The sequence below is a fragment of the Talpa occidentalis genome, unplaced genomic scaffold, assembly GCF_014898055.3.
Source record: "Talpa occidentalis isolate TD23 unplaced genomic scaffold, MPIMG_talOcc4v2.1 talOcc4.6, whole genome shotgun sequence".
In the NCBI taxonomy this organism is placed as follows: domain Eukaryota; kingdom Metazoa; phylum Chordata; class Mammalia; order Eulipotyphla; family Talpidae; genus Talpa; species Talpa occidentalis.
This window is the reverse complement of record NW_023604972.1, coordinates 113794658-113817118: the sequence shown is the minus strand read 5'-3', so window position 1 is coordinate 113817118 and position 22461 is coordinate 113794658. Positions and strand designations below refer to the sequence as shown.

Below are 22461 nucleotides of genomic sequence, written 5' to 3'. Positions count from 1 at the left end.
ATACAGCAGAGAATGGGTGACAGAGATTACCATGCAGGTGTGGAAAAGGGAAAGTGTTGGTGTAGTTAATCTGGTGGTAGTAGTTTAGTTTAATATAGTGTCTGTGAGTCAGGAGTTTGGATGTGACTTCACAGTGTCCTCTGCTTTAACATCTCTCACAAGGCTGCAATCAAGAAGTCATCCAGGGCTGAGGTCTCATCTGAGAACTCAGTTGAGGAAGGATCCACTTCTGTTGTTGGCAGACTTAGTCTTCTCCAAGGCTGTTGGACTGAGGACCTCAGTTTTTGCCTGGCTCTCAGCTGGAGGCTGCCCTCAGAATTTTGACCTTTGGGCCTCTTCTTCATCAAAGCCACTAAGAGAGAACCTCTGCCCACAAGATTGAAGTTACCTGTGACTCTTGCAACTGCAGAGGTGACATCCTATGGGGTTTAATTCTAATTTTTGAATCTTCAATTCTGTTGGTTTGAGGTCACAGGTCCTGCCCTCATTCAAGTGCATGGATAATTAGAGACAGGTGGATCACTGGCCCCCTGATCACCATAAATAGGGAGGTCATGCATTTCTGGCAGGTTGGTGTTGGATGCAGAAACTAGAAGGAAGAATGAAGATGATGCTTTTTGGGAAAAGAGTATTCTAAGGAAAGGAAACACATGCAAAAGATCTGAGCATTATGTGTGTTTCAGAAAAAGCCAGTCCCGTTCAGTGAGCGAAAGCAATAGGGGAGGAGGTGAGGTCAGAAGGTGGTAGAAGTGATAATAGCAAGGTAACATTTGCACAGGAGGATAGTTGACTGACATAAGAGATGCAGATGTGTTGTGGGCAGGCTAGGATGGTTGAGGAAAACCTCAACCAAAAGTTGGTAGATAGATAACTGTGAACTGAGATAGAATAGAGGCAGCGCTAACACCAGTTACACCTACTGTTTCCATATGCTGCCCTAAGGTGTGTGAGGCATATCATATTGCTGAGCAAGGTGGTCCGCAGGCACTGACTGCCTGTTGCACAAAAAATGCAGTGAGAGAATTTTCTCCTTTCACACAGAAGGAGTTTAGGGAGAAAGTGTTTAAAAATGAAGTGGATTGATGCAATGGTATGCTTAGTAGTTTTCCCAGCAAGTGGCCAACACTTTTCCTGCATTTCACTGTCTCCCCCTCAGCCCCTGGGAGACAGTGAGTCTACCAGATGGCAGGTCACCCTCCAGTATCCATATGAAAAAAAAAAAAAAAACACTGAGTTGTTGTTAGGAATTCTATGTCATGATAAATATACTTAAGAAAAATCACAATGGCTTTCATTGCCTGTAAGATTGAATTTTTGAAGTGTGAAAATACCTAAAATCACCTATCCCCCATGCCACAGGACTCCAAAACTTGATGTAGTTACTTTGCCATGAAAAAACACTTGGATTTTTTTACACAAGATAGGAACCTTAAATGATACAACTGAAATTAGTATTTTTCTATCATTGTATTTATATATGTTCATCTGTGTATTGACAGAATTATCTTTGTTTTTTAACAAAGATTTATTTTTATTTATTTATGCATACAAGAACTGGGGTGTAGGCCAGAGGTGCAGGGGAGTGAGAGGATCCACCAGAGACAGAGTGGGGAGCAGAACAGGCAGATCTCCTGAAATACACTGCTGAGGGGAGCAGTGGGCAAGACAGGAGAGGTCTACTGCACCATGTCTATTAGCTCCCTGGCTGGGGATCAAACTCGTGCTTCAGTAGCTGATGATAGCTTGATAGCAATGAGACTTTTTAATCCCTGTGCCACCAGGGAGGCCCCTGACAGAATTACCTTTGAAAGTCAAAATAGTAAATGGAAATTTTCTGGTCTAATCTGATTGGCCTGCCATAACAAAATATCACAAACTGGATGGTTTTTTTTTTTTTCTTTTTTTTAACAGCAGACACTTATTTTCTCAAGTTCCAGGAACTGGAAGTCCAAGATAAACATGCCCTTAGGGTTAATTTCTGATGAAGCCTCTTTTCCTGGCTTGTATATGACTGTCTTCCTCTTTCTTCGCATGACCTTTCCTATGTGTCCATTCAAAGAGACAGAGAGTTCAGGTGTCTATTTTTCCTGTGGTATAATACCTGTCCTGTCCTGGAGGGTCCTGTCCTGTCCCTATAGGGTATAATACCTGTAGGGTCCCAACTTTATGACCTCTTGACTTTCATTGCCTCCTTAAAGACCATATCTGCAAATACAGTCACATAGAAAGTTAGGGCTTCAATATATGAGCTTGAGGGTGGTGTTAAAGAGAATACCATTCTCCATAACTCCATTAGGCTAAATTTGTTTCTGGTCATGGAAGTGATGCACGTTTGATACAAACTCAGAATAATTGTGAAATAAGTGATACTTGCAAGTGATACTTGTGGGGTGGAGAGGGAGGAGTAGCCACAAATCATAGAGCAGGCAATTATTACCCAGATGTCAGCTGGAGTCGCTGCTTCTTAAAATTGAGATAATATTCATTCAAATATTCATTCAAATTCTTATTCAGGGCCTCCCCTGGTGGCTCAGGCAGTTGAGCACTGCACTGTGATGCTGTCCGCAGCCTCTGTAGTGTGGGTTCGATTCCCGGCTGGCCAGGGAGATTCCCACATGGCGCGGCAGACCTCTCCTGTCTCGCCCGCTGCTCCCCTCAGCAGTGTGTTTCAGTCAGTCTGCCTGTTCTGTTCCCTGCTCTGTCTCTGGTGAATTCTCTCACCCTCCTGTGCATCTGGCCTGTACCCCAGTTCTTGTATGCATGAGTAAATAAATCTTTGGGAAAAAAATTCTTATTCAACCCCATAAGAAGATAAAATATTCCCCAAGATATCTGTGAGCTCCCAGGAGGCATCCATTTTCATTGTTACTCAGCCCACAAGTTCTGCTATTTGATTTACCCTACATGCAAGCTAGTACATTAGCCTGTTACTGTGTCATGGATGCTGACAGATGACATGACAACCCTGAATCCAAGACAAAGGGCTTTATTAGAGCACAGCAAATAGCATGAACATATTTATGTAACTTTTCCATATTCATGTAACATATGTACATAACTTTTCCATGAACATATTTATGTAACTGTTACATGAAAGTGTCTAAATGGATGATACACACTCATAACTGCATCATAAGATAAAACAACATTTTGGTAAGCCTGCAGTCCTTGAGCAAAAAGGCAGACAGTCTACTTTCTGGCCTAGGCGAGAAATGACCTCAACCCTCAGGTTTCTGTCTACAAACACAAGAAATGGCCCAGGTAAACACAGTCAGGTCCTAACATCCTTGGACTACCAATTGTATGAGTTGAATGGTGTCCCTCTAGGAGATATTTCTATGTCTTCAACCCCCAAATCTGTGAATATTATCTTATGTGGATAGTGGGACGTCATAGCTTGTCTTGTGGAGACTGTGGTAGAAGCATGACTATCAAAGACACTTCTGAGGAGAACTCAGAAGGAAATGAGGGACATGTTGTTGGAAGCTGGAGAAAAGGTGACCCTTGTTATACTGTGGCAGAAAATTTGGCCTAATTTTGTCCAACAGTTGTATGGAAAGAAGAATTCTTAACAATAAATGTAGATATTTAGCTATGAAGATAATATGAGCAAAATGTCAACAGTGAAACCTGTGTTTTCCTTGCTGAATGTAGTAGAATGTAAAAGGAGAGAAATAAATTGGTTTTAATTCAATAAGTTGCTTTAATCATTATTTTGATTATTTGAAAAATTCTCAGCCTATGCAGATTACAAAAAAAAAAAAATATATGCTAGTCTTAGGAGATTCATTGTTAGGAAAGTATGCTCAAAGAGAAAACAGAGGGTGTGAATGGAAAACATTTTTATGAACAGATCAGGCATATGATTCATGGATCTTCTTAACCATCTCAGCAGAGGCCAGGAATAGATATGCAGTTATCCAGGAAAGATCTGTGGCCAACTTTCTTGTCTAATGGTGTGGTTCTCCATGACATACATAGGGAAACCTACAAAGTACTTAGCATTGTTGTCTCAGCAGAAACACTGCCATCTGGCACTGAAGGGAACAGAGAAGCAGAGGCCATTGGAGCAACTGTGGGCCCAGAGGGCAGAGCCTTGAGCAACAGAGGGTTATTGAAACTTAGAGGAATGTATTCTACTAGCTGTCACACTTACTGGGGAATTTCGAACCCTTTATTCAGTCTAGTTTTTCCCTTTGGGAATTGAAATGTCTGTCGCATGCCTTTTATACCAAGCCTGATGTTTAGATTCACAGTTCCCATATATGGAGGGAGGTCTTATACCAATACAGCTCATACCTGGAGTTTCATGCATATTTGATCTAGATTACGAGATTTTGGACTTTTGAGCTGATGATATTTAGATAAAATACTTGAACTCAGAGATAATGCTGTATGAGCTCACAACTTTTGGAAATGTTGGGATAGGTGAATATATTTTGTGTGTGTCACAAACATGAAAGACTCAGAACTCAGTCACTAACTGTGTGACACTGAGCAAGAAGGGCACTTAACGTCTGGCCAATTTCCTTTTTTGTATGTGGGTAATAGCACTAAGGTTTGCTGTTTCACAAGGTTATTGTGGGGACAAAGTGAGTCAAGATGATTCATAAATAGGCAGACAGATATAAGCATTAAGAAGCAGTAGTATACAAATTTGGTTATATAAATAGTAGATGAGGAAATATTGGAAGGAAATGTATGCAGATTAACTGCGTGTGTAGTAGAATGAGTTATCTTTCTTTTACTAATTTTCTCTGTATTCCAAATCATCATTGAAGAACATATATAAATTAAAAATTCATTTCATTCAACAAACTTTATCTGAAGTGCTGAGAAAATTTGAGTTAATAGAAGAAAGTCTGAGCATTTAAGGAGCTTAGATTTTAGGAGGCAGAGACAGACAAAATAAAAAGAACAATGCAGATACATGAGATAATTTCAGTGGTGATGGCAGTGTTGTGATGGTGTGTGGTGCCAGATAGAGAGGGTGGGAGTATCTCTGCAAGGACTTCTCAGAGACCTAACTGAGCAAAGATCTAAGTAGTGCCAAGACATAAAGGCTGAGTTGGGAAGAATGATGTAAGCAGTCGGTCAAGCAGCTGCAAAGGCCAGAAACAGAATAAGCTGGGTGTGTTCAAAGACAGAAGGAAAGCTGGTGTGCCTGGAACACTGAGCAAGGAGGGTGGTGGAAAGTGAAGTCACCAGATACACAAGGGCCAGATCAGGAAGGATCTTAAAACCTGGTAAGGAAATTGGATTTGATTCTCAGTGTAACGGCAAGACATTGGGTTATCTTAAGCAAAGCAATTAAATGATCTTATTTATATTTTAAATAATATATGTGTTTGTGTGTCTATATGTACATTTATGTACATATATAGCATATACATAAAACTATAAATATATGCATATATAATATTTAACTTTTAGATGATAAAGTGAGCCTCTCGTTTCCTTATTTCTAAGTTGGTGACTGTAGTTATATGTGTATATACATATGTAGTATATATTAACTGCTAGATGATAAAATTAACTCTATCATGATTCCATGTCATTACATTATCTGCTGAGATGGGAAATAAGTGAGGTGATTACATATATAGTCATATATGGTTTTTCCAGTATTAAATATTTTAAAAGTGGAAGCATCTTGACATCATCTCCCCAAGATTTTGCGGGTATGTTAGATAATTGGTAGCATATTTAAATAGCATTTATTGAGTGCTGCATAATGGGAAGAAGTTAAACTACTGATTGGAAGCCCAAGTATTCAGAATGTCAATTCTGGTTCTCTGCTTAGTTTGCTATATTATTTTCGTTTGAATTGTATTTCCTCAAAATAAAAAGGAGCAGCAGTGCATATGAAAAAAAAAATCAGTGTTTTAGAGAAAATGTGCAAATGTAGAGCTGTGTAGGTTTTACCACAGAGTATTTCAAAATTATTATTTGTCATTTTCTTCCTGGCAGCAAATGTTTTTAAGAAACAATGAACTGAGCTCTCTTGAGTGAACAAATCTGTGGTAGAATGATTTGGGCACAAAGAAAAGCAAGTTAACTATTCTAAGTCCCCAAAGTTTCATCACTGATTTCATTATTCCTTTGGAGCATGCTATAGAATCGGCTTCCAGAACACACAGGCACAATGGAAGAGCAAAACCTTTTCTTTCATCCTTTCAGTGCCTGAAACAATACTTATGAAATACTGTGCACTTTCAGTGCTGCTCAGAAAGTTGGATATTCTTTTGTGCAAACACATATTAATGGAACTTTGATGTCACTTTTAAAGAGTCTACTCTGCCTTCAGTGTCTGCAAAGATAAACGCTGATCTCAGGCTACATGAAGTGTATTCCCATCTTCATCGAAGGCATTAATATCCATACAACCTTCTTTCTCCAGAATGTACTGCCAGCATTAATGCTCTCAGTGTAGAGAGAAATACAAGGTGTGTTTTTTTTGTAAGTCTATCAAGGTTTTATCTTTCTTGGTCTTTGTTGTTTTTGAAAATGATTATCGTTTCTCAAGCATTCAGAAAGAAAAAAAAAGCAAAAAGCAAAATCTATTTGACAGTTCTCACTGGAATAAAAGAGACAGGAAACCTTTCCCTACATTTTCATCTTAAAAATGATCCTTTCTGAAAGAAAATGATTCAATTTCTAAGGAGCTGTGATTTCTCCCCACCTCCACCTCTTTTAATGTAGTCAGCAATGCTTTCTTTCTTTTTTTAATTTTGCATATTTTAATTCTTTTTTTTAAGATTTTTTATTTATTTATACAAGCAATGGGGTACAGGCCAGAGGAGCAGAGGGTGAGAGAATCCACCAGAGACAGAATAGTGAGCAGAACAGGCAGAAGGACCGAAATACACTGCTGAGAGGAGGAGCTGATGAGACAGGAGAGGTCTGCTGCGCCATGTGGGAATCTCCCCCTTCAGCCAGGAATCGAACCAGCGCCACAGAGGCTGTGGACAGCTTTACAATGCTACGTTCAACATGCTGTGCCACCTGGGAGGCCCAGCAATGCTTGATAGACATTTCATATAGACTCCATGTCAAGATTATCAGTAGTTCAGAAAAAAATAGAAGGTCGTCTTCAGATCCTATCCTCGGATGGCTTACAGTCTTCTTGTGTTTGAAGGGCAAATAAAACTAAAGTTACTTAAAAATTCCTAGAGGTAATATATGGGTTAAGGTTTAAGTTCTTGAATCAGGCTTTACCCTTACCACTTTCTACCTGTGAGACACACTTACCTCTTGGTTCAGAAATCTCTGCAAAGCAAAGATATTGTTAGCAATTATCTCATAGGGCTACTATGAGGATGAATGACATAATCAGTCATGAATACAAAGTACTTATTGAGGGGCCAGGATCCCAGATAAGTGTTTAAAATGCCATAACTATTATTTTTTGGCAATAATTAATGAAGATATTAATAATTAATAAAGATAATTATTATATCAATTAAGCATTTTTAAGTGAATTTTAAAAATTATATTACAAAGTTGTATTCACACATTGTAAATATGGACTATGTTTTCATTTTTTCTTGATAGGAATTTTATATTGTTGTATGGCATACAATGTTGGTCTCCCAGAAGCAAAAATATTTTCTGGTCCTTCAAGTGGACAGTTTGGCTATGCAGTGCAGCAGCTTATACATCCCAAAGGCAACTGGTAAGAATATTCTCTTCTTTATGATTTCAATAAAAATGCTACATACATTTCATACTGGACTCAAATTGCTGGTTCACATGGATGCATGACTATACTATAGAGTAACCTTCCAATATCCTTAATTGAAAGATGATCTGGTGAGAGTTATTAATGCTCAGATAGATAGTTAATTGGGGATGTATAATGATATGCTTTTTTTAAAACCTGGATATAAATTTTTTCCTAATTACTCCATAACAAAATCATAACACCAGTTTTGATCATTTGATGGATGGGTGAATAGGTAGATAGGTTTTTCTTCATTTATTATTCCATTGAGTTTTGTAAATGTTTGCTCAGTTAATGCTATCTCTGGACCATTTCTAGATGGTAGAATTGTTCATTGTTTCCTCAGCTTTCTCCTTCTGTAAGGTTTTTTGTTTTTTTTTTTTCTCCTTCTGTAAGGTTTTATTTCCTTTATTCGCAACCAGTCTTCCCTACTCCAGGTACCGATGTGTCCTCACAAGCATCCATGCAAAATTACAAAGATTCCTTTCTCTAGTGCACTAACATTGTTATTTATGCCCAAAAATGCCCTGAATCTTTTGATGATGCATTATAAGCCCTGACTACATGTTCATACAACCATATTCATGGTGGTTTTTGCCTTACCTTAAACCATTGCAGGTTTAAGTTTCCCGTAATAACAATGAAAGTAAACTCAAGGGAAATCAAATGATTGAGAAAGTTATCTGTAGACAGAAGAGCTGCAGCTCCTCTTCTGTCAGTTTTTGCCCACTGATAAAAAAAAAATGTATTAGGAGTTATATAACTCAACAACCCAATTAAAAAAAATGGACAAAATAACTGAAGAGACACTTTCCAAAGACATTCAGATGTCCGACGGGCTCATGTAAAAATGTTCAACATCACTTATTATGAGGGAAAGGCACGTCAGAATCACAATGAGTTATCACGTCACCCCTATAAAGGTGACCTATAGAAAACTGAATAGAAACTATGAATGTTGTTGAGGATGTGGATAACAAAGAATTTTCATCCACTTTTGGTGGGATTGCAGTTTGGTGCAGCCTCTGTTGAAAACTGTATGAAGAAAACAACAGCAAAAAAAAAAGAAATCCCATATGACCTACCAATGGCAATGTTAGGTGTTTATCTAAAGAACATGAAGACTCAGCAAAAAATATATTGGTCACCTGAGGGCATAGAGGGCAGGAGGGAGGGGATTGGGGAAAAAGAGGATAGGACATTGGCATGGGCATTTTGGTGGAGGGCGAGTAAAGCACGTGCACATGTGGATGTGTGAAAATACACCCCCGAAGTTATAAATATTTGTGTGTATGTATGTAAACAACCGACGTTAACAGCAATTTTAAGAATACGAGTGTATTAGCAGCTTAAGGTGAGATTCCTGTATTGATAAAGTCATGTTAAGACCAAGGACACCAGACATTGCTCAGTTCTGCCTTGACCTTCTTATGACACTCCTGAAAGATATAGAAAACACAGGACTGGCTGGTGGGATACAAAGTGGCATTCTCTTAGGGCAGGGCTGGTCCATTTAACTCTAGTGTAGAGCTTTCTGTAAGGCCAAGTATGAGCCCAGTAAGGCCTCCCTGTAACCACCTGCTGATATGACCCTATCCCACCACCCTCACAAAAGAGGACGAGAAAGGAGGGAAAAGAGGTACATGTCTGAACTTGAGACCTGAATCCACTTGTAAGTTTGTGGCAGGAAAAAAGAGAACCAAAGCTGGCCTGACATACTTTGTCCCTCAGATGCAGATCCTTCACTGAGCTGGTTCTGTAATCAAAGAAGCAGAAGAGGCCAAGTCATGGACATGGTCTTCTGTTTTACCACAATCTGGACCCTATGTGAGATGCAGAAAGTACATAGAGTTTAAGGCGTGTGGAGGAGAGTCAGGTAGGAAGATGTATATGCAGAGTAGACAGCTATTTGTAAAGCCAGAGGTGTAACTAAGTGCCTGCCCACCCTTGTAGTAATACTGCTTGTGTTCGTTTAGTGACGCGGGGCTACATTCACTTCATGTTAGAGAGCTTCCCTTCTCTGCCCAAGGCCTGTGCTGCCAGGAGGACAAGGCTCCCTCCTGACCTCTCTCACAAACTGGCCCTGCCAAGGTACAGTGGAGAGGGTTTTCCCGCTCCAGTGCTGGCACTGGCCACAATTAGAACAAGCAGCCTTCACAAACTCTGAGGCTCAAGGAAAATAATATGAAACTTGGAATTCAGATTTGCCTATTTGTTTTGACAATTGGCACTGTGCTCTCCTCCAGGCCTAATTTATGACAATCACACAGACAGGATGGAAGTAGCAGATGTGGGAAGGACTGTTTAAACATTAACTTTCCTTCTGATACTAATCAAGTTAACTCTGGGCACAGAAAGTGGTATTACCATGAATCCCTTTAATAAGCTGATTCTTTCTCCCCTTAGACTCTATGTGCAGACTCTCCTTTATTTGCTTTACTCCCTCACTGCTTCTGGGAAGCCTGCCTTTTTGATTGGTTTGTTTCTCTCCTTACTCCAGCTTTCTTTATCATCTGTCTTGTTGAACCTGATCCCTATTCTGTCTCTCAGTCCTTTTTCTTCCTTCTGATGACTTGCTTAAGACTTTAGTCTGTGTTTTTAAATCACCCTATAGGTACAACTTTAGCTGTTCCACATAGACCATGTTTCTCAGAATTTGCAGGAGTAGTTTACAGTGGTATTAATCAAATTTAAACCAAGTCATCTCAGCTCCTTACTAGTTTTACTTATACTTTGGTTACTGTGGACTTTTACTCTGGAAATAGTAGCAATATGACTTTGAGAATTCCTGAGCCTTTTTAACAGTCACCAGTAAATTGAATAATTTGTAAAGCAAGATTACCTCCCAAGCAGAGTGCCAGAGTGCCCTCTGTCTATAGGTCAAGTTGGGGTTTTTTTCTCCTTTCATTGTAGACAATGGGTTTCCCCACTTGGGAGCCTTCATCTTACACACAGGATATTCATGAAGGTGATGCAATCCTTATCACAAACACAGCATTGAGATACTTTAAAATCATTTCCTGGAGACTTGTAGTGATATGCATTGCTTCTATTTGTCTACTTTGAAGACCCAAGGTCTCAAGAACAATCTGAGCTCATTACATGACTCAGAAACATAGACACTACAGTCACTGTGTGACAAGCGCTGTCTGGGAATTAGGGTATTTCCAGTTGTAGAAATGTATTTTCTTGTTCTAGTGAGAATTAGCACATGCTCATTTATTAACAAAAGAGGAACAATCTAATGAACATGTATTATGACCAAAAGAATTCCATCTTGATATGAGTATATATTATAGTGTTACCTTTTAATTAAGAAAAATTATAATAAAGCTTTGTGTGTTATAAAGATATGTCTGTAAGAGAATTTAAATTAAAAGTAACAAACAGGTCTTCAATTCTATAGAACTCATCAAAGACTATATCCAATATAACTTTTGTAATGACAACAATGGCTATTTATTGAGTACTTTTTCTTTGCCAAATACATTAATACTCTAATTTCTCTATGAGTTTTATAAAACTATTGCTGCTTTTATAAGTGAGGCAAGTGAGACTTTAAAAGGTTAAGTGGTTTGACTTAGATCACAAAGCTAATAAGTCTAGGTAAAGGAGATGAAAACACTAATTTGAAAAGATACCTGCATCCCCTTGTTCATTCAGCATTGTTTACATCAGCCATGACTTGGAAGCTGAAGTGACCATCAGTAAATGAATGGAAAAGGGAGTTGCAGTATATGTACCTAATGGAATATTATTCAGACACAAAAAAGAAAAATTTCATCATTTGCAACATCAATGAACAGCAACATCATAATGCTTAGTGAAATAAGTCAGATAATGACAGATACTGTATTATCTCACTTACCTGTGGAATCTAAAAACAAACCAACCACAGTGAAAAAATAAATAAATAAATCAAACTCATAGATATGGAGAACAGATTGGTAATTGTCAGAGAGAGAAGGGTAGGTTAAAGGTACAAATTTCCAGTTTTAAAACAAACTGATGGCTATAGTTAATAATGCTGTATATGTATTTTTTGAAATTTGCTATGAGAATCAATCTTAAAAGTTCTCATCACATGGAAGAAAATATGTATGTATGGTGATGGATGTAGATTTATTGTGGTGATCATTTTGCAGCATATACAGATATCAAACCATCATGTCATACATCTGAAACTAATATAATGCTATATGTCAATTATTCCTCCGGTTAAAAAAAATAGGCATCGGGTAGATTAATGCAAAATAGAGATAGGATGTTCCAAATGGATGTAATTTGCTAAGTATTCAAGGGCAGTGGCAGTATAAAATCGACATAAATAATATAAAATTGACATAAATAATAATATAATTTTCATAATAATATAATTTATAAATAATAATATAATTTTCATATAAGCATAAAGAAAGATGCACTTCATTCAGTATTTTGAATTATAAGTTCTGTTATAGAACAGTGTTGCATGGGCAGGGACAATAATTACTATCTGTCTTTTCACTCGCTGGTAGATGGGTATTTGTCATGAGTTAAGAGCTGAGCATAGAACTTGAACTTTGGCTTACTCCCCTCCTCCCCCGCCCCTCTCCCCCCACTAACTGTAACTTAGTAAAGTCACACAGCCTCTCTGGAGCATAATGTGGGTGCCTCCTCAACCAAACAGGAATGTTTCGCGCACCTTGTAAGGGAAAAAAAGTAAAGCACTTTAAAGATTAAACTACTATGCATATTTGAATTACTTTCATTAACAATACATAAAAAATTCAGACAGAGCAAGTCAGTATTTTTAATAACTAATTTTTCCCTACTTCACTCTACCACTTGCTCCTCAACTATTTCTCATCTGTCCTGGATTAGCTTCTATGCACATTGGATTAGCTTCAGTCCATTTCTTCTTCTTAGCCAAGAATGCTATTCTCCTCCCTTTTCCAAAGTAATCATGTCTTTGATCATAGTTCTTAAATAGTAGCCAAAGTCACTTTTTATGTCTCTTTCCAAAGGTTGTCTCTTGCCATTAGGTTGTCCTGGCAGTGTCACTTAACATGCTTACTTCATTTATTCATAGGGTTTGTTTTCATTTTCTCTAACTTGCTAAGGCCAATTTTTGAGTCTGTAAAGACATTAGAGGTCTGATATAGTCTTGCAGTATTATTTTAGTTCTGAAAAACTTATTAATATTTTTGTAAATAATTACTCTCTAGTTACTCCATTACTCAATGCTATTAATACAGAAATGTAAAGTGGTTTGTTGCCTGTCAACAATGCCTTTCCCTTGGCATGCAGTGTGTCAGCATAATTAGGGAACTAAGTACCTTTTAGAATCCCATGGACCACCCAACTATTGGTTCACTTACATTTATCACATCATGGTTATTAAATTTTCCCCACTAATTTAAAATAATCTTTATGGCTAGTGTTATATAACATATATAAATATCTAAATATTAAATAACCTTTGCTCTGACTTGCTTCTCCCTTCTGCCACTCTGGACACAAATTTGTGTAGACTTACATGCACATCGTCTTCTGTGACTTGCATGTGGGATAGATCTACTGCTTCAGAATGTCTGGAGACCATCAGTGGTCTGATACCTCCATGTTTCATCAGTTAGTTTGACCACTTTAAGCTTTCCTCTGTGTTAACAACTCAATATCTATTTCTGGAATAAAGTTCATTTACAAAGCCATGTGGGGCTTACACAAAACACACACACACACGCACTTTCCTAGTAGCCAAATGTTTGAAAATTTTCCTTCCGTCTAACTCGTGAACAGGGATCTGGGGAATAATACGTGGCACAGGTGAAAGCTGTTTAGTACCGTATACAATCCTAAGGAAAAATTCTAAGAAACTTAATATGATAGAAAGAAAGGGAATTTGGAATGAAAGTACATAGATGCAGCTCTAGGCTCTGTTGCCAGTTGGACACTTAGAAGGGCCCTTTAAATGAAAACAAGAATAGTTTTAACACTTGCTTTCACTGGGCTTTTATGAGGATCAAAGGAGTCATACAAATAAAAAGTACTTTATAAACTATAAAGCAATTTACAAATGTTGCTTTTCCAATTTTTCTCATTGATAAAACAACCATCTGCCAAAGCACCTTGCTGAAAACTACTATGTGATGGGCTTTGATTGATAACAACGTGGTGGTCTCAAAATCATTCCTTTTCTACCAAGGCCCAAGAATATGGAACTTACATGGTCACAGGTTTTAAAAGAACTACTTTAGCTTTTGTTTTAACTTGAGGAACACTGCGTGTTGGATGAGTCAACATAACAATCAGTTTTTATTGATTCTTTGCTTCCAGTGCAAAAGCTAATTTCCAGGGTTTTTATGAGACAGAACAACAGGCTTAAGATGTTTTAGCAATAAAGAGTTTAGTGGATTCCACATCAGGGAATTGAAAGACCTTGAGGGTTTAGCAATCCCACTATTGGAGGAAGCGATCTGGCAGCCAAAGTGGGCTGAGGCAGCATAATGAGGCTTAGATACTAAAATTGCCTTTCAACATATGCCAAAAAAGTTTAACTATTAAATTTATAGTAGTGAGATTTCCCAACCAAGAACTAAAAATGAACTCTCTTTACCTGTCTTGCTCCTTCCCAGAAATACAAATTTTTCATGGTTGAATTTTTTCCATCTTAAACTCCTTTTACATTGCAAGCAGGGAGCATCATAAAGAACTCATTGGTTCCTCCTGTAGCCAATGGTCTGGAACTAAACAGTGCAAAGAGCAATATTTATATATTTATATACTGTGGGTTTTGAAATTTCTCATGTTAATGTGGGTATTAATATATAGGAGCCTTCTAACCTCAAGGAAAATATCTCCTTGGTTGTCTGATAGACATTTCAAACTTAGAATACTTCATGCTGAACTCTCTTATCTCAAAGTCTTGCTCTACTGGTAGCATTCCCTGATCTGATGATGGCAACTCAGTTCCTTTTAGTTTCTCAGCCAAAAGCCTTGTAGTTATCCTTGATTATGCCCTCCTCCTCCTGTTCTTCCTCTCCCCTCTTGTATTAAACATCTAATTTCTCCAGAAAATACACCACTTCTCACCACTTTCCCTTCTGCTAGCCTTGTGGGATCTCCCCGTGACCTCTTGCTGGAGGATAGTGGCTATCTCCTAAGTGCTTCACCTGCTTCATCTTTGCACCAGTCCAATCAGTCTCTACAGAGCAGCCTTCAAAATCTGTCTAAAATATGTCAGATCGTGTCATCTCACTGTGCTCAAATCCCTCCATTGGCTTTCTCATTTCACTCAGAGGGAAAGCTGAGTTCTTACAATTTCATAAAATATCTATGTGATCTGGCCCCTTTACCAATCTAACCTCATCTCTTACCACATCCCCCAACATGCACTCCGGTTCACTCACAGAGCATCTTGTTCCCATGCTACAACTATTCCTCCACCTGAGTCTTGTTTTACTTCTTTACCTCCTTTGCTTAAAGTCATCTTCTTAATGAGGCCTTCCCTGACCACTCTAATAAAGATAGACCAGTCCACCACATTTTCTCCTCCTCATACATATTTCCCCCAGGGTACCAGCCACAAGTATATGTTTAACTTATTAAATTTTTTTTAATCTATCTTCTCCCATTAGAATCTAAAAACTACGAGATGAGAAATTTTTCATTATTAATTTATTCACTAGTGTATGCCAGTGTGCGAATTGAGTCAGACGCATCATAGGTCAGACACATAATAGGTCTGGCCACCATGTTCAGCCTCATGGGATGTTTCCTGCACAAGTTTGAGGCTCACCATTCATATGGGGATAACTCCAGAGTTCTGTGAGATGGCAGCTCCATAGATCTCAGTAAAATTTATTTAATCAAATAAAACTTGTTTTTCCTGACTATTTTTAAGTGCACCTCTGACAATAATCTCTAGAAAATTTCCTGGTATTTAAGGAACACTTGGAGAATTTAGAGACTCAGGCTCGAAAGGAAGCTATTTATAACAGTTTCTGAATTGTGGGTTTAAAACTACCTACACCACCGTAAATACTGTTTACTAACAAAACAAAGTATTTTGAATTCCACTGGAGGTGGGCAAATTGGCTATGTTTTGGGGCTCTACATAATCACTATTTTCCCACAAGATAATTGAATAGTAAAGTGTTATTTTAAGTAGCCTTGGAAGAGTTCCCAGTTTCACTGTAGGAAAAGAGAAGTTTATATCTTGGAATTTTGTTTTGTTTTGAGAATCAGCACACACGACTGTTCATGCAGCTCCTTTGTCTGATTGTGATTAAATTAAATCCATTACTTCAAAGAGGCTTTGCCATGTTTCAGCAGGGCTTACCCACTGCCTAAGCTATTCTCCACCTTTGTAACATTCTCTCCTGGCATGTTCCTTCCTGCTACAGTGGATTACGTAAATGTTTATAGATAAATATACCAGCCTCCCTCATCTTCCTGTCTGATTAATTTACGAATGTTACGTTTCCCCTGCAGTGGCCACTGGTGATGTTATAGCCTTTTGTTTATGAGGATGAGTTATTAGGATCCAGAATTTCACTGAAACTTTTAGGTACAAGTGAGGAGTGGAGTCTACTGGAAACATTATCAATAAAGAAGGTAGAAAATGGTGGCCTGTAGGCTATTACTAATATGGTACATGTTATTTAAAGAATGAGTCAAATGTAATGAGGACAGTCACCAAAGAGGTCTGATTTTCCACTGTTTTCCAGTCTTGTGGTTTATAATTTAATATGACTGACTGCTACCTGAGATTTAGATGTGTTACCTGAGAGAATGTTAAATACTTTCAATCTGGGCCTCCCTGTGGTGCAGGGGTTAGAGTCTCAGCGCTATCAAGCTATCGCCAGCCACTGCAGCATGAGTTCGATCCCAGCCAGGGAGCTAACCCACATGGAGCGGCAGACCTCTTCTGTCTTGCCTACCGCTCCTCGTAGCAGTGTATTTCAGTAGATACGCCTGTTCTGTTCCGCACTTTGTCTGTGGTGAATACTCTCACTCCCCCACCTCTAGCCTACACCCCACTTCTTCTATGCATAAATAAATAAAAACAAATCTTAAAAAAAACTTTCATATCTTTCTTGTTAAGTATACCATGCCCACCTTTCTCTTCATCCTGTCTGATGAATGTTGGAGGGCCACAGCTTTCACAGTGAGTGTGGTGATGCCAAATCCCACCCTATACTCTGAGATTATCAGATCCTGAATTCTTTAATGACCTGGAAGTAGCTGAGAGGGAGAAGTCCAGGAAATGCTTAGTTCATAGGAAACACTAAGTTTCATTTTGAGTCTCCTCCCTGAGAAAACAGGGAAACTGCTATTACTTATGATGAGAATCACTTAACTGTTGTTCTTCAGTGTATCTCTTAGACTGTGTTGAGGATGGATGAGAAATGTGAACAGCAAAAAATGATCCTAAGTACTGCATTTGGTCCAACCTGTATACACCATGGTCTTACTTGAGTTGTAAAAGGACAGACTAGCCCCACATTGAGGATGTGGTATTATAGCACGCCTTGACTGGTATCCCTTCATCTCTAGCATTTTTTGCACCAGACAGCCACATCCCTGTCACAATAGGTGTGACTGATATTCAGTTTCTGTTTCTAATCCTTGATGATTCTGGAACTCCACCCAATGTTCAGATAGTTTCCCCAATATGCACCCTATGTCAGGCCTTTTCAGCTAAGAAGAAGGAGAACCAACTACGGATGAAGAACTTGGGCTTTAGAATCATTCATTTATCCTTGACTCTTGCTAGGTGTGTGAAAATATGTAAATTGCCCGCCAATTTGTGTTTCAGTGGTTACATCTGTGAAATGGATTAAAATAACCTCAGACTTGTTTCATAACATTAAATTAGGTTGTTTGGAAAACTTCGTACACAATGCCAGCTATTTTAAGATGTGTCGTCATTAATAGGAATTGCCAGCGTACCAAGGGGTAAAGCTACACTTTGTAGTATTGTTTCTCTCTAGAAGGTTCTATTTTGTTTCCTATAGAGACCTCATAGTCAGCTTTGTTTAAAAGAAGTGTGATATGTAGATATGCAGGGACTGAATATGAAATAGATGATATAACAGTAACAATATAATGCTTTCCTTTCAACGTGGTTTTTTTACCATCTCTTTTAACTTTAACTTGGACAAAAAGAAATGCTCCTCAATAAGAACAGAATTTAAAATATTTTACTTAACTCTTCCTCAACTAAGTGAGTTATTTTCAATAATGGTATAGAATACTATTTGCTTGCTCACTTGTTTCTTCATTTGTTGATTCAAGTAGTTTCTCATATTTATAGGTACAATTCCTAGACCTCATGGATGTTCACATTTCTCCTCTAGTGGGGATTTAATCAGCAGGCAGGCAGTTGTCAGGTAATGTGATAACAAGTAGGAGAAGAAATGCTCAGAGGCTGTGAAAGTACTCAGGAAAGCCAGCCTGCCCAGAGTAGGAAGGACTAGGGGACTTCTTTTTTTTTTTTTTAAAGATTTATTTATTTATGCATACAAGAACTGGGGTTCAGGCCAGAGGTGCAGGGCAGAGGGGAGGTGAGAGGATTCACCAGAGACAGAGTAGGGAACAGAACAGGCAGATTGGAAAACACTGATGAGGGGAGGAGCAGGTGAGACAGGAAAGGTCTGCTGCGCCATATGAGCAGCTCCCTGGCCAGCTGGAGATAGAACTCATGCTGCAGAGGCTGCGGGTAGCTTCACAGTGCTGTGCTCAACCCCTTGCATCACCAGGGAGAACCCAGGAAGGACTAGGGGACTTCTTAGAGGAAATAGTGTCTAATAGGACACCCTAATGAGTAGACGTTTGCTAGGCAGACAACATCATGTGTAAAGATCTAAAAGCTAGAGAAGCTGATTTGGTGGAAGAACTGATTTCAATAGGACTGAAATATAGAGAAAGATATATGGAAAGACACAGGTTTGGAAAAGCAAGCAAGAGCTAATTCATGTCTTTCTTATGTATTAAGCTATGTCCTACACACAAAATTCTAAGGTAATGCGATATAGTCTCACTATGGAATCCAGACCAGTGGCTTGTGCAAACAGAAAAATCTAGCAGCCGAAAGTTTTTACAGTACATAGTCTGTATAAGAGTCCTAATTTTCTTTGAATTGTCCTGACTTTGAAGGACATCAGATATGTATACCAAATCCTGCTACTGAATTCTTCTTGCCATTAATGGGAATATTGGTACTTACCAATATCCAACATTTAGACTTTATCTTTTTTTATTTTTTAAACATCCTTGTTTATGTTTAAAACACCCACCACCACACTTCACCATGCTTAAAACTTTAACCTATATGCTTAATATTGTTGCAATTCTGTCTATGGGCAATATTTTCATTGGTGAATTATCCACTCATAATTAGATGAAATTTTTCAACTCTAATCTTGATCTAAGTTAACTGACAATAATGTTCCACAAAACATGTTTGCAAATAATTGTGTAGGAGGAATAAGGGGAGTTTATTTCTGAACCAACAACTGTCCCTCAAAACAATCGTTCCACTATTGTTCATGTTGTCATCTCTGCTAAGAATGCTGACTACCATCTTCAACATTTGATCTCCATTTTTTCTTCCATTGATCATTTTAATGTTTGTTCCAGAGAGGAATTTATTCTTGCCTTTTAGTTAACTTATATTATTATTGTTTTACTTGTCATGGAGTTTAAAAAGTTCTAAGAGGCTTAGTAGACATGAGTGTTTCTTAATTTTTTTGTATCCACTGTAGCACTTAGCCTGGGGCTGTGTTATTTAGTCCATAATGATACAGTTTTTGTAGAGGTGACTCACCAAGGAATTCAAGTTTCATATGTAAATAATCTAATTCTTCCCAAATTTGACAGGGAAACAATTACAAATATGCTTCCTCAGTAACTGGATGCTGCTGAGTTTCTAAAGCAGCATCTAACCTGCTATAGTTTCTAAAGATCTTACTGTTAATTGAACTCTTTCTGTCCATTCTTTTGTGGTAAAAATGTCAGGTTTGTGATTCTACACAGAAATACATGGTCTCTAGTAGGGGAAGCACCGTAGGAAGCAAAACTAATCAAGGAGAGGGCATGAGCACATATTTTTGATCTTTGCATCCTATATTCTCGCACTATACATGCTATCCATAAGTAAAGTTTAGTGTGTATTTGCTCTGTATCTTTGCTAAGGATCTCCACATCAATAAGCTTAAAGTCACTTAGATACTTCATCTGCTCCCTAAATAATTTAACATATGAAAATATTAAAGCACTCAAACAAAGTGCAAAACACTCAACAAATGTTAGTTTTTGCTTTTGATTTGAATATTGTTTCACTCTTAAGAGCTATACAGACCAATATGGCAACCACTAGCCACACAGGGGTACTGATCCCTTGAAGTGTTACTTGTCCTTATCTATATGTGCTCTAAATATTAAAGTACACACTGAATTGCAAAGACTTGATATGGAAAAAGAATGTCAAACAGCTCATTAGTATTTTTTATATTGATTGCATAGTGGAGTGAATATACTGAGTTAAATAAAATATTTAAGTTAATTTTATCTTTTGCTATTATTGTATTAATGTGGCAATGGAAAATTTAAAATTACATATATGGCTTACACTTGTGGCTTGCATTATATTTCTATTTGAAAGAACTATTTAGAGAAACTTGCCCTGCATTGTGGTAAGAAAGCTGTATTGAAAATATCAGGGTTCATGAGCAGCTAAGAGGAAAGGAAAAACATCAAGTTATAGACACATATCAATAGATCACATTTTAAAAATTGAAATTGAATGTGATTTTTTCACTGTTTTGTGTTCCATTTTATCATTAAGAAACTACAGCTTGTCTTTTAAATCTAATGAAGAATATCCTATTTCTAGGTTACTGGTTGGTTCACCTTGGAGTGGCTTTCCTGAGAACCGAATGGGAGATGTGTATAGATGTCCCATTCACCTATCCCCTGGTACATGTGAAAAACTGAATTTAGAAAGTAAGTTGCAATTAGCTGTGTGACTCTCCAGATCACACCCCTAATATCTTACATTCTGCAGCCTCACACATTTAAATGAGCTGCTAGGTGGGTCAATGAAAGCATCTCATTTTCCTATACTTGATTATATAACACAAACACCTATATATATCACGCTAAGTCAATGAGACATATAAACACAAGTGTGTGTGATTTAATAATTTTTAATAAATGGTAAAGGTGAGTCACATTTCAAATCTTTTTCTCTTTGAAAGCTTCTACGAGCATTCCCAACGTTACTGAGATGAAAACCAACATGAGCCTTGGCTTAACACTCACAAGGAACGTGGGGACCGGAGGATTTCTTGTGAGTGTTTGCTTTCAAACCCTCATTCCTCTCAAGTATGGAGTCAATGTCTTCTCACTGTTTCTCTGATCAAATCAGATGTTGAAATTGAAATACTAGTGTTTGCTTTGGGATAAATCATGTGATGTGAATATCCAACATGAAATTACAGTCTGTTATTTGTATAGATTTCTTAAGACTTTCAGCAAAACAATTCCCACCGAATGTTCTGGGAAAGAGGGAGCAAAGGAAATACTAATTTTTTGCCTTTGGAAAGTGTTTTTAGTATTTGTTCATAACAGCAGAATTAGAGGTCTCTTTTCTCCTTCCTATAGAAAAATTTAAGATAAATACAGTTAAATCAAAGCTAAAAAGTATTTCTGCTTTTAATCATTTCCTAAAACCTTTGACTAATGTGATATTTTTTAAGGCATAGCTTGATCTCTCATCTTATTTAATGTTAGTGTTTACTCATTTAGCTTCTAGAATGCTGTGAAAAGACATCAAAAAATCAGTGTAATATAATGCCTTATCCCACAAGTGGTCTGGGGACAATTAATTGGTTAATAACTTGCATTTCCAAATACACGTTCAAGTAACTAAAGAGCTAATATAAGTATCTAGAACAAAATGGAAATTTTCTGAGAGAGGGAAGAATTTCTGATTTTAGAATTAACAGAAGAAATAATATAGAAAGTTGTTGGGGGAAAATAAACTCTAAATAATGAAATCCATTGCAAACCAAAACCCAAAAATTTAAAGGTAAACAAAAAACCTAGTCTTATTTGACACTTCCAACACCGATTTAGGTGTACTCTATAGTTGTATAACCCTGTTAAAATCATTTTATAAAGCATAATTCAACTTTAATTATATCCATACAATTGACATGGTACCTTAAAAGACTATTAGTGGATTATTCTGTTGTCTTACGGGATTCTAAAATGTCATCAATTTTGAAAATATAATTTTGTTTTTACTAACAGTTACTGGTATTCAGATAGACTTTGGTACCACTAAGAAAACCAGGCACTACTTGTATATGTTATATCAGTGCATAAATGAATATTACAATGAATCTTAATGGGTTTTGATATACTAAAGTTTTTATTATAAGGTTGCTTTCATCTTTTTTTGTTTGCTTCTTTGTTTTTAAAGTTGAATAAACTCAAGAAGAGCACCACACTAAGATATAGGGACTATAGAATGTGCCTCATAAATTTTTAATCTACCACTTAAGATAAAATAAAATCACAAGAGAACTGTGGAGGTTAATTTAACAATGTAGCAAAGAGAGGAAGAAAGAAGGGAAAATGAGAAATAGGGAAAGAGAAAGAGAAGAAAGCAAAAAGCAAAAAGTCAAAGTTTGCTCTATATACCCTAAAGGTCAAAATTTTAAGACACTCTTAAGTATTATGTGGAA

General features: G+C 37.5%; 1 protein-coding gene across 3 annotated transcripts in view; it reads left to right on the top strand.

Annotated features, from left to right (window-relative positions):
• The window catches only part of ITGA2 (integrin subunit alpha 2), an 82043-nt gene that overhangs the window by 16252 nt on the left and 43330 nt on the right, over positions 1-22461 (top strand). For 2 of the 3 annotated variants that reach the window (XR_008549387.1, XM_037530642.2), the window contains exons 2-4: positions 7555-7675; positions 20604-20713; positions 20968-21059. Coding sequence is in view for 2 of the 3 variants with exons in the window: in XM_037530642.2 (XP_037386539.1) it covers positions 7555-7675; positions 20604-20713; positions 20968-21059 (323 nt within the window). In the remaining variant the exon portion in view is untranslated. Of the gene's footprint in view, positions 1-6192; positions 6447-7554; positions 7676-20603; positions 20714-20967; positions 21060-22461 lie in introns of those variants that run through there. The other variant, XM_037530643.2, reaches the window with a different exon arrangement.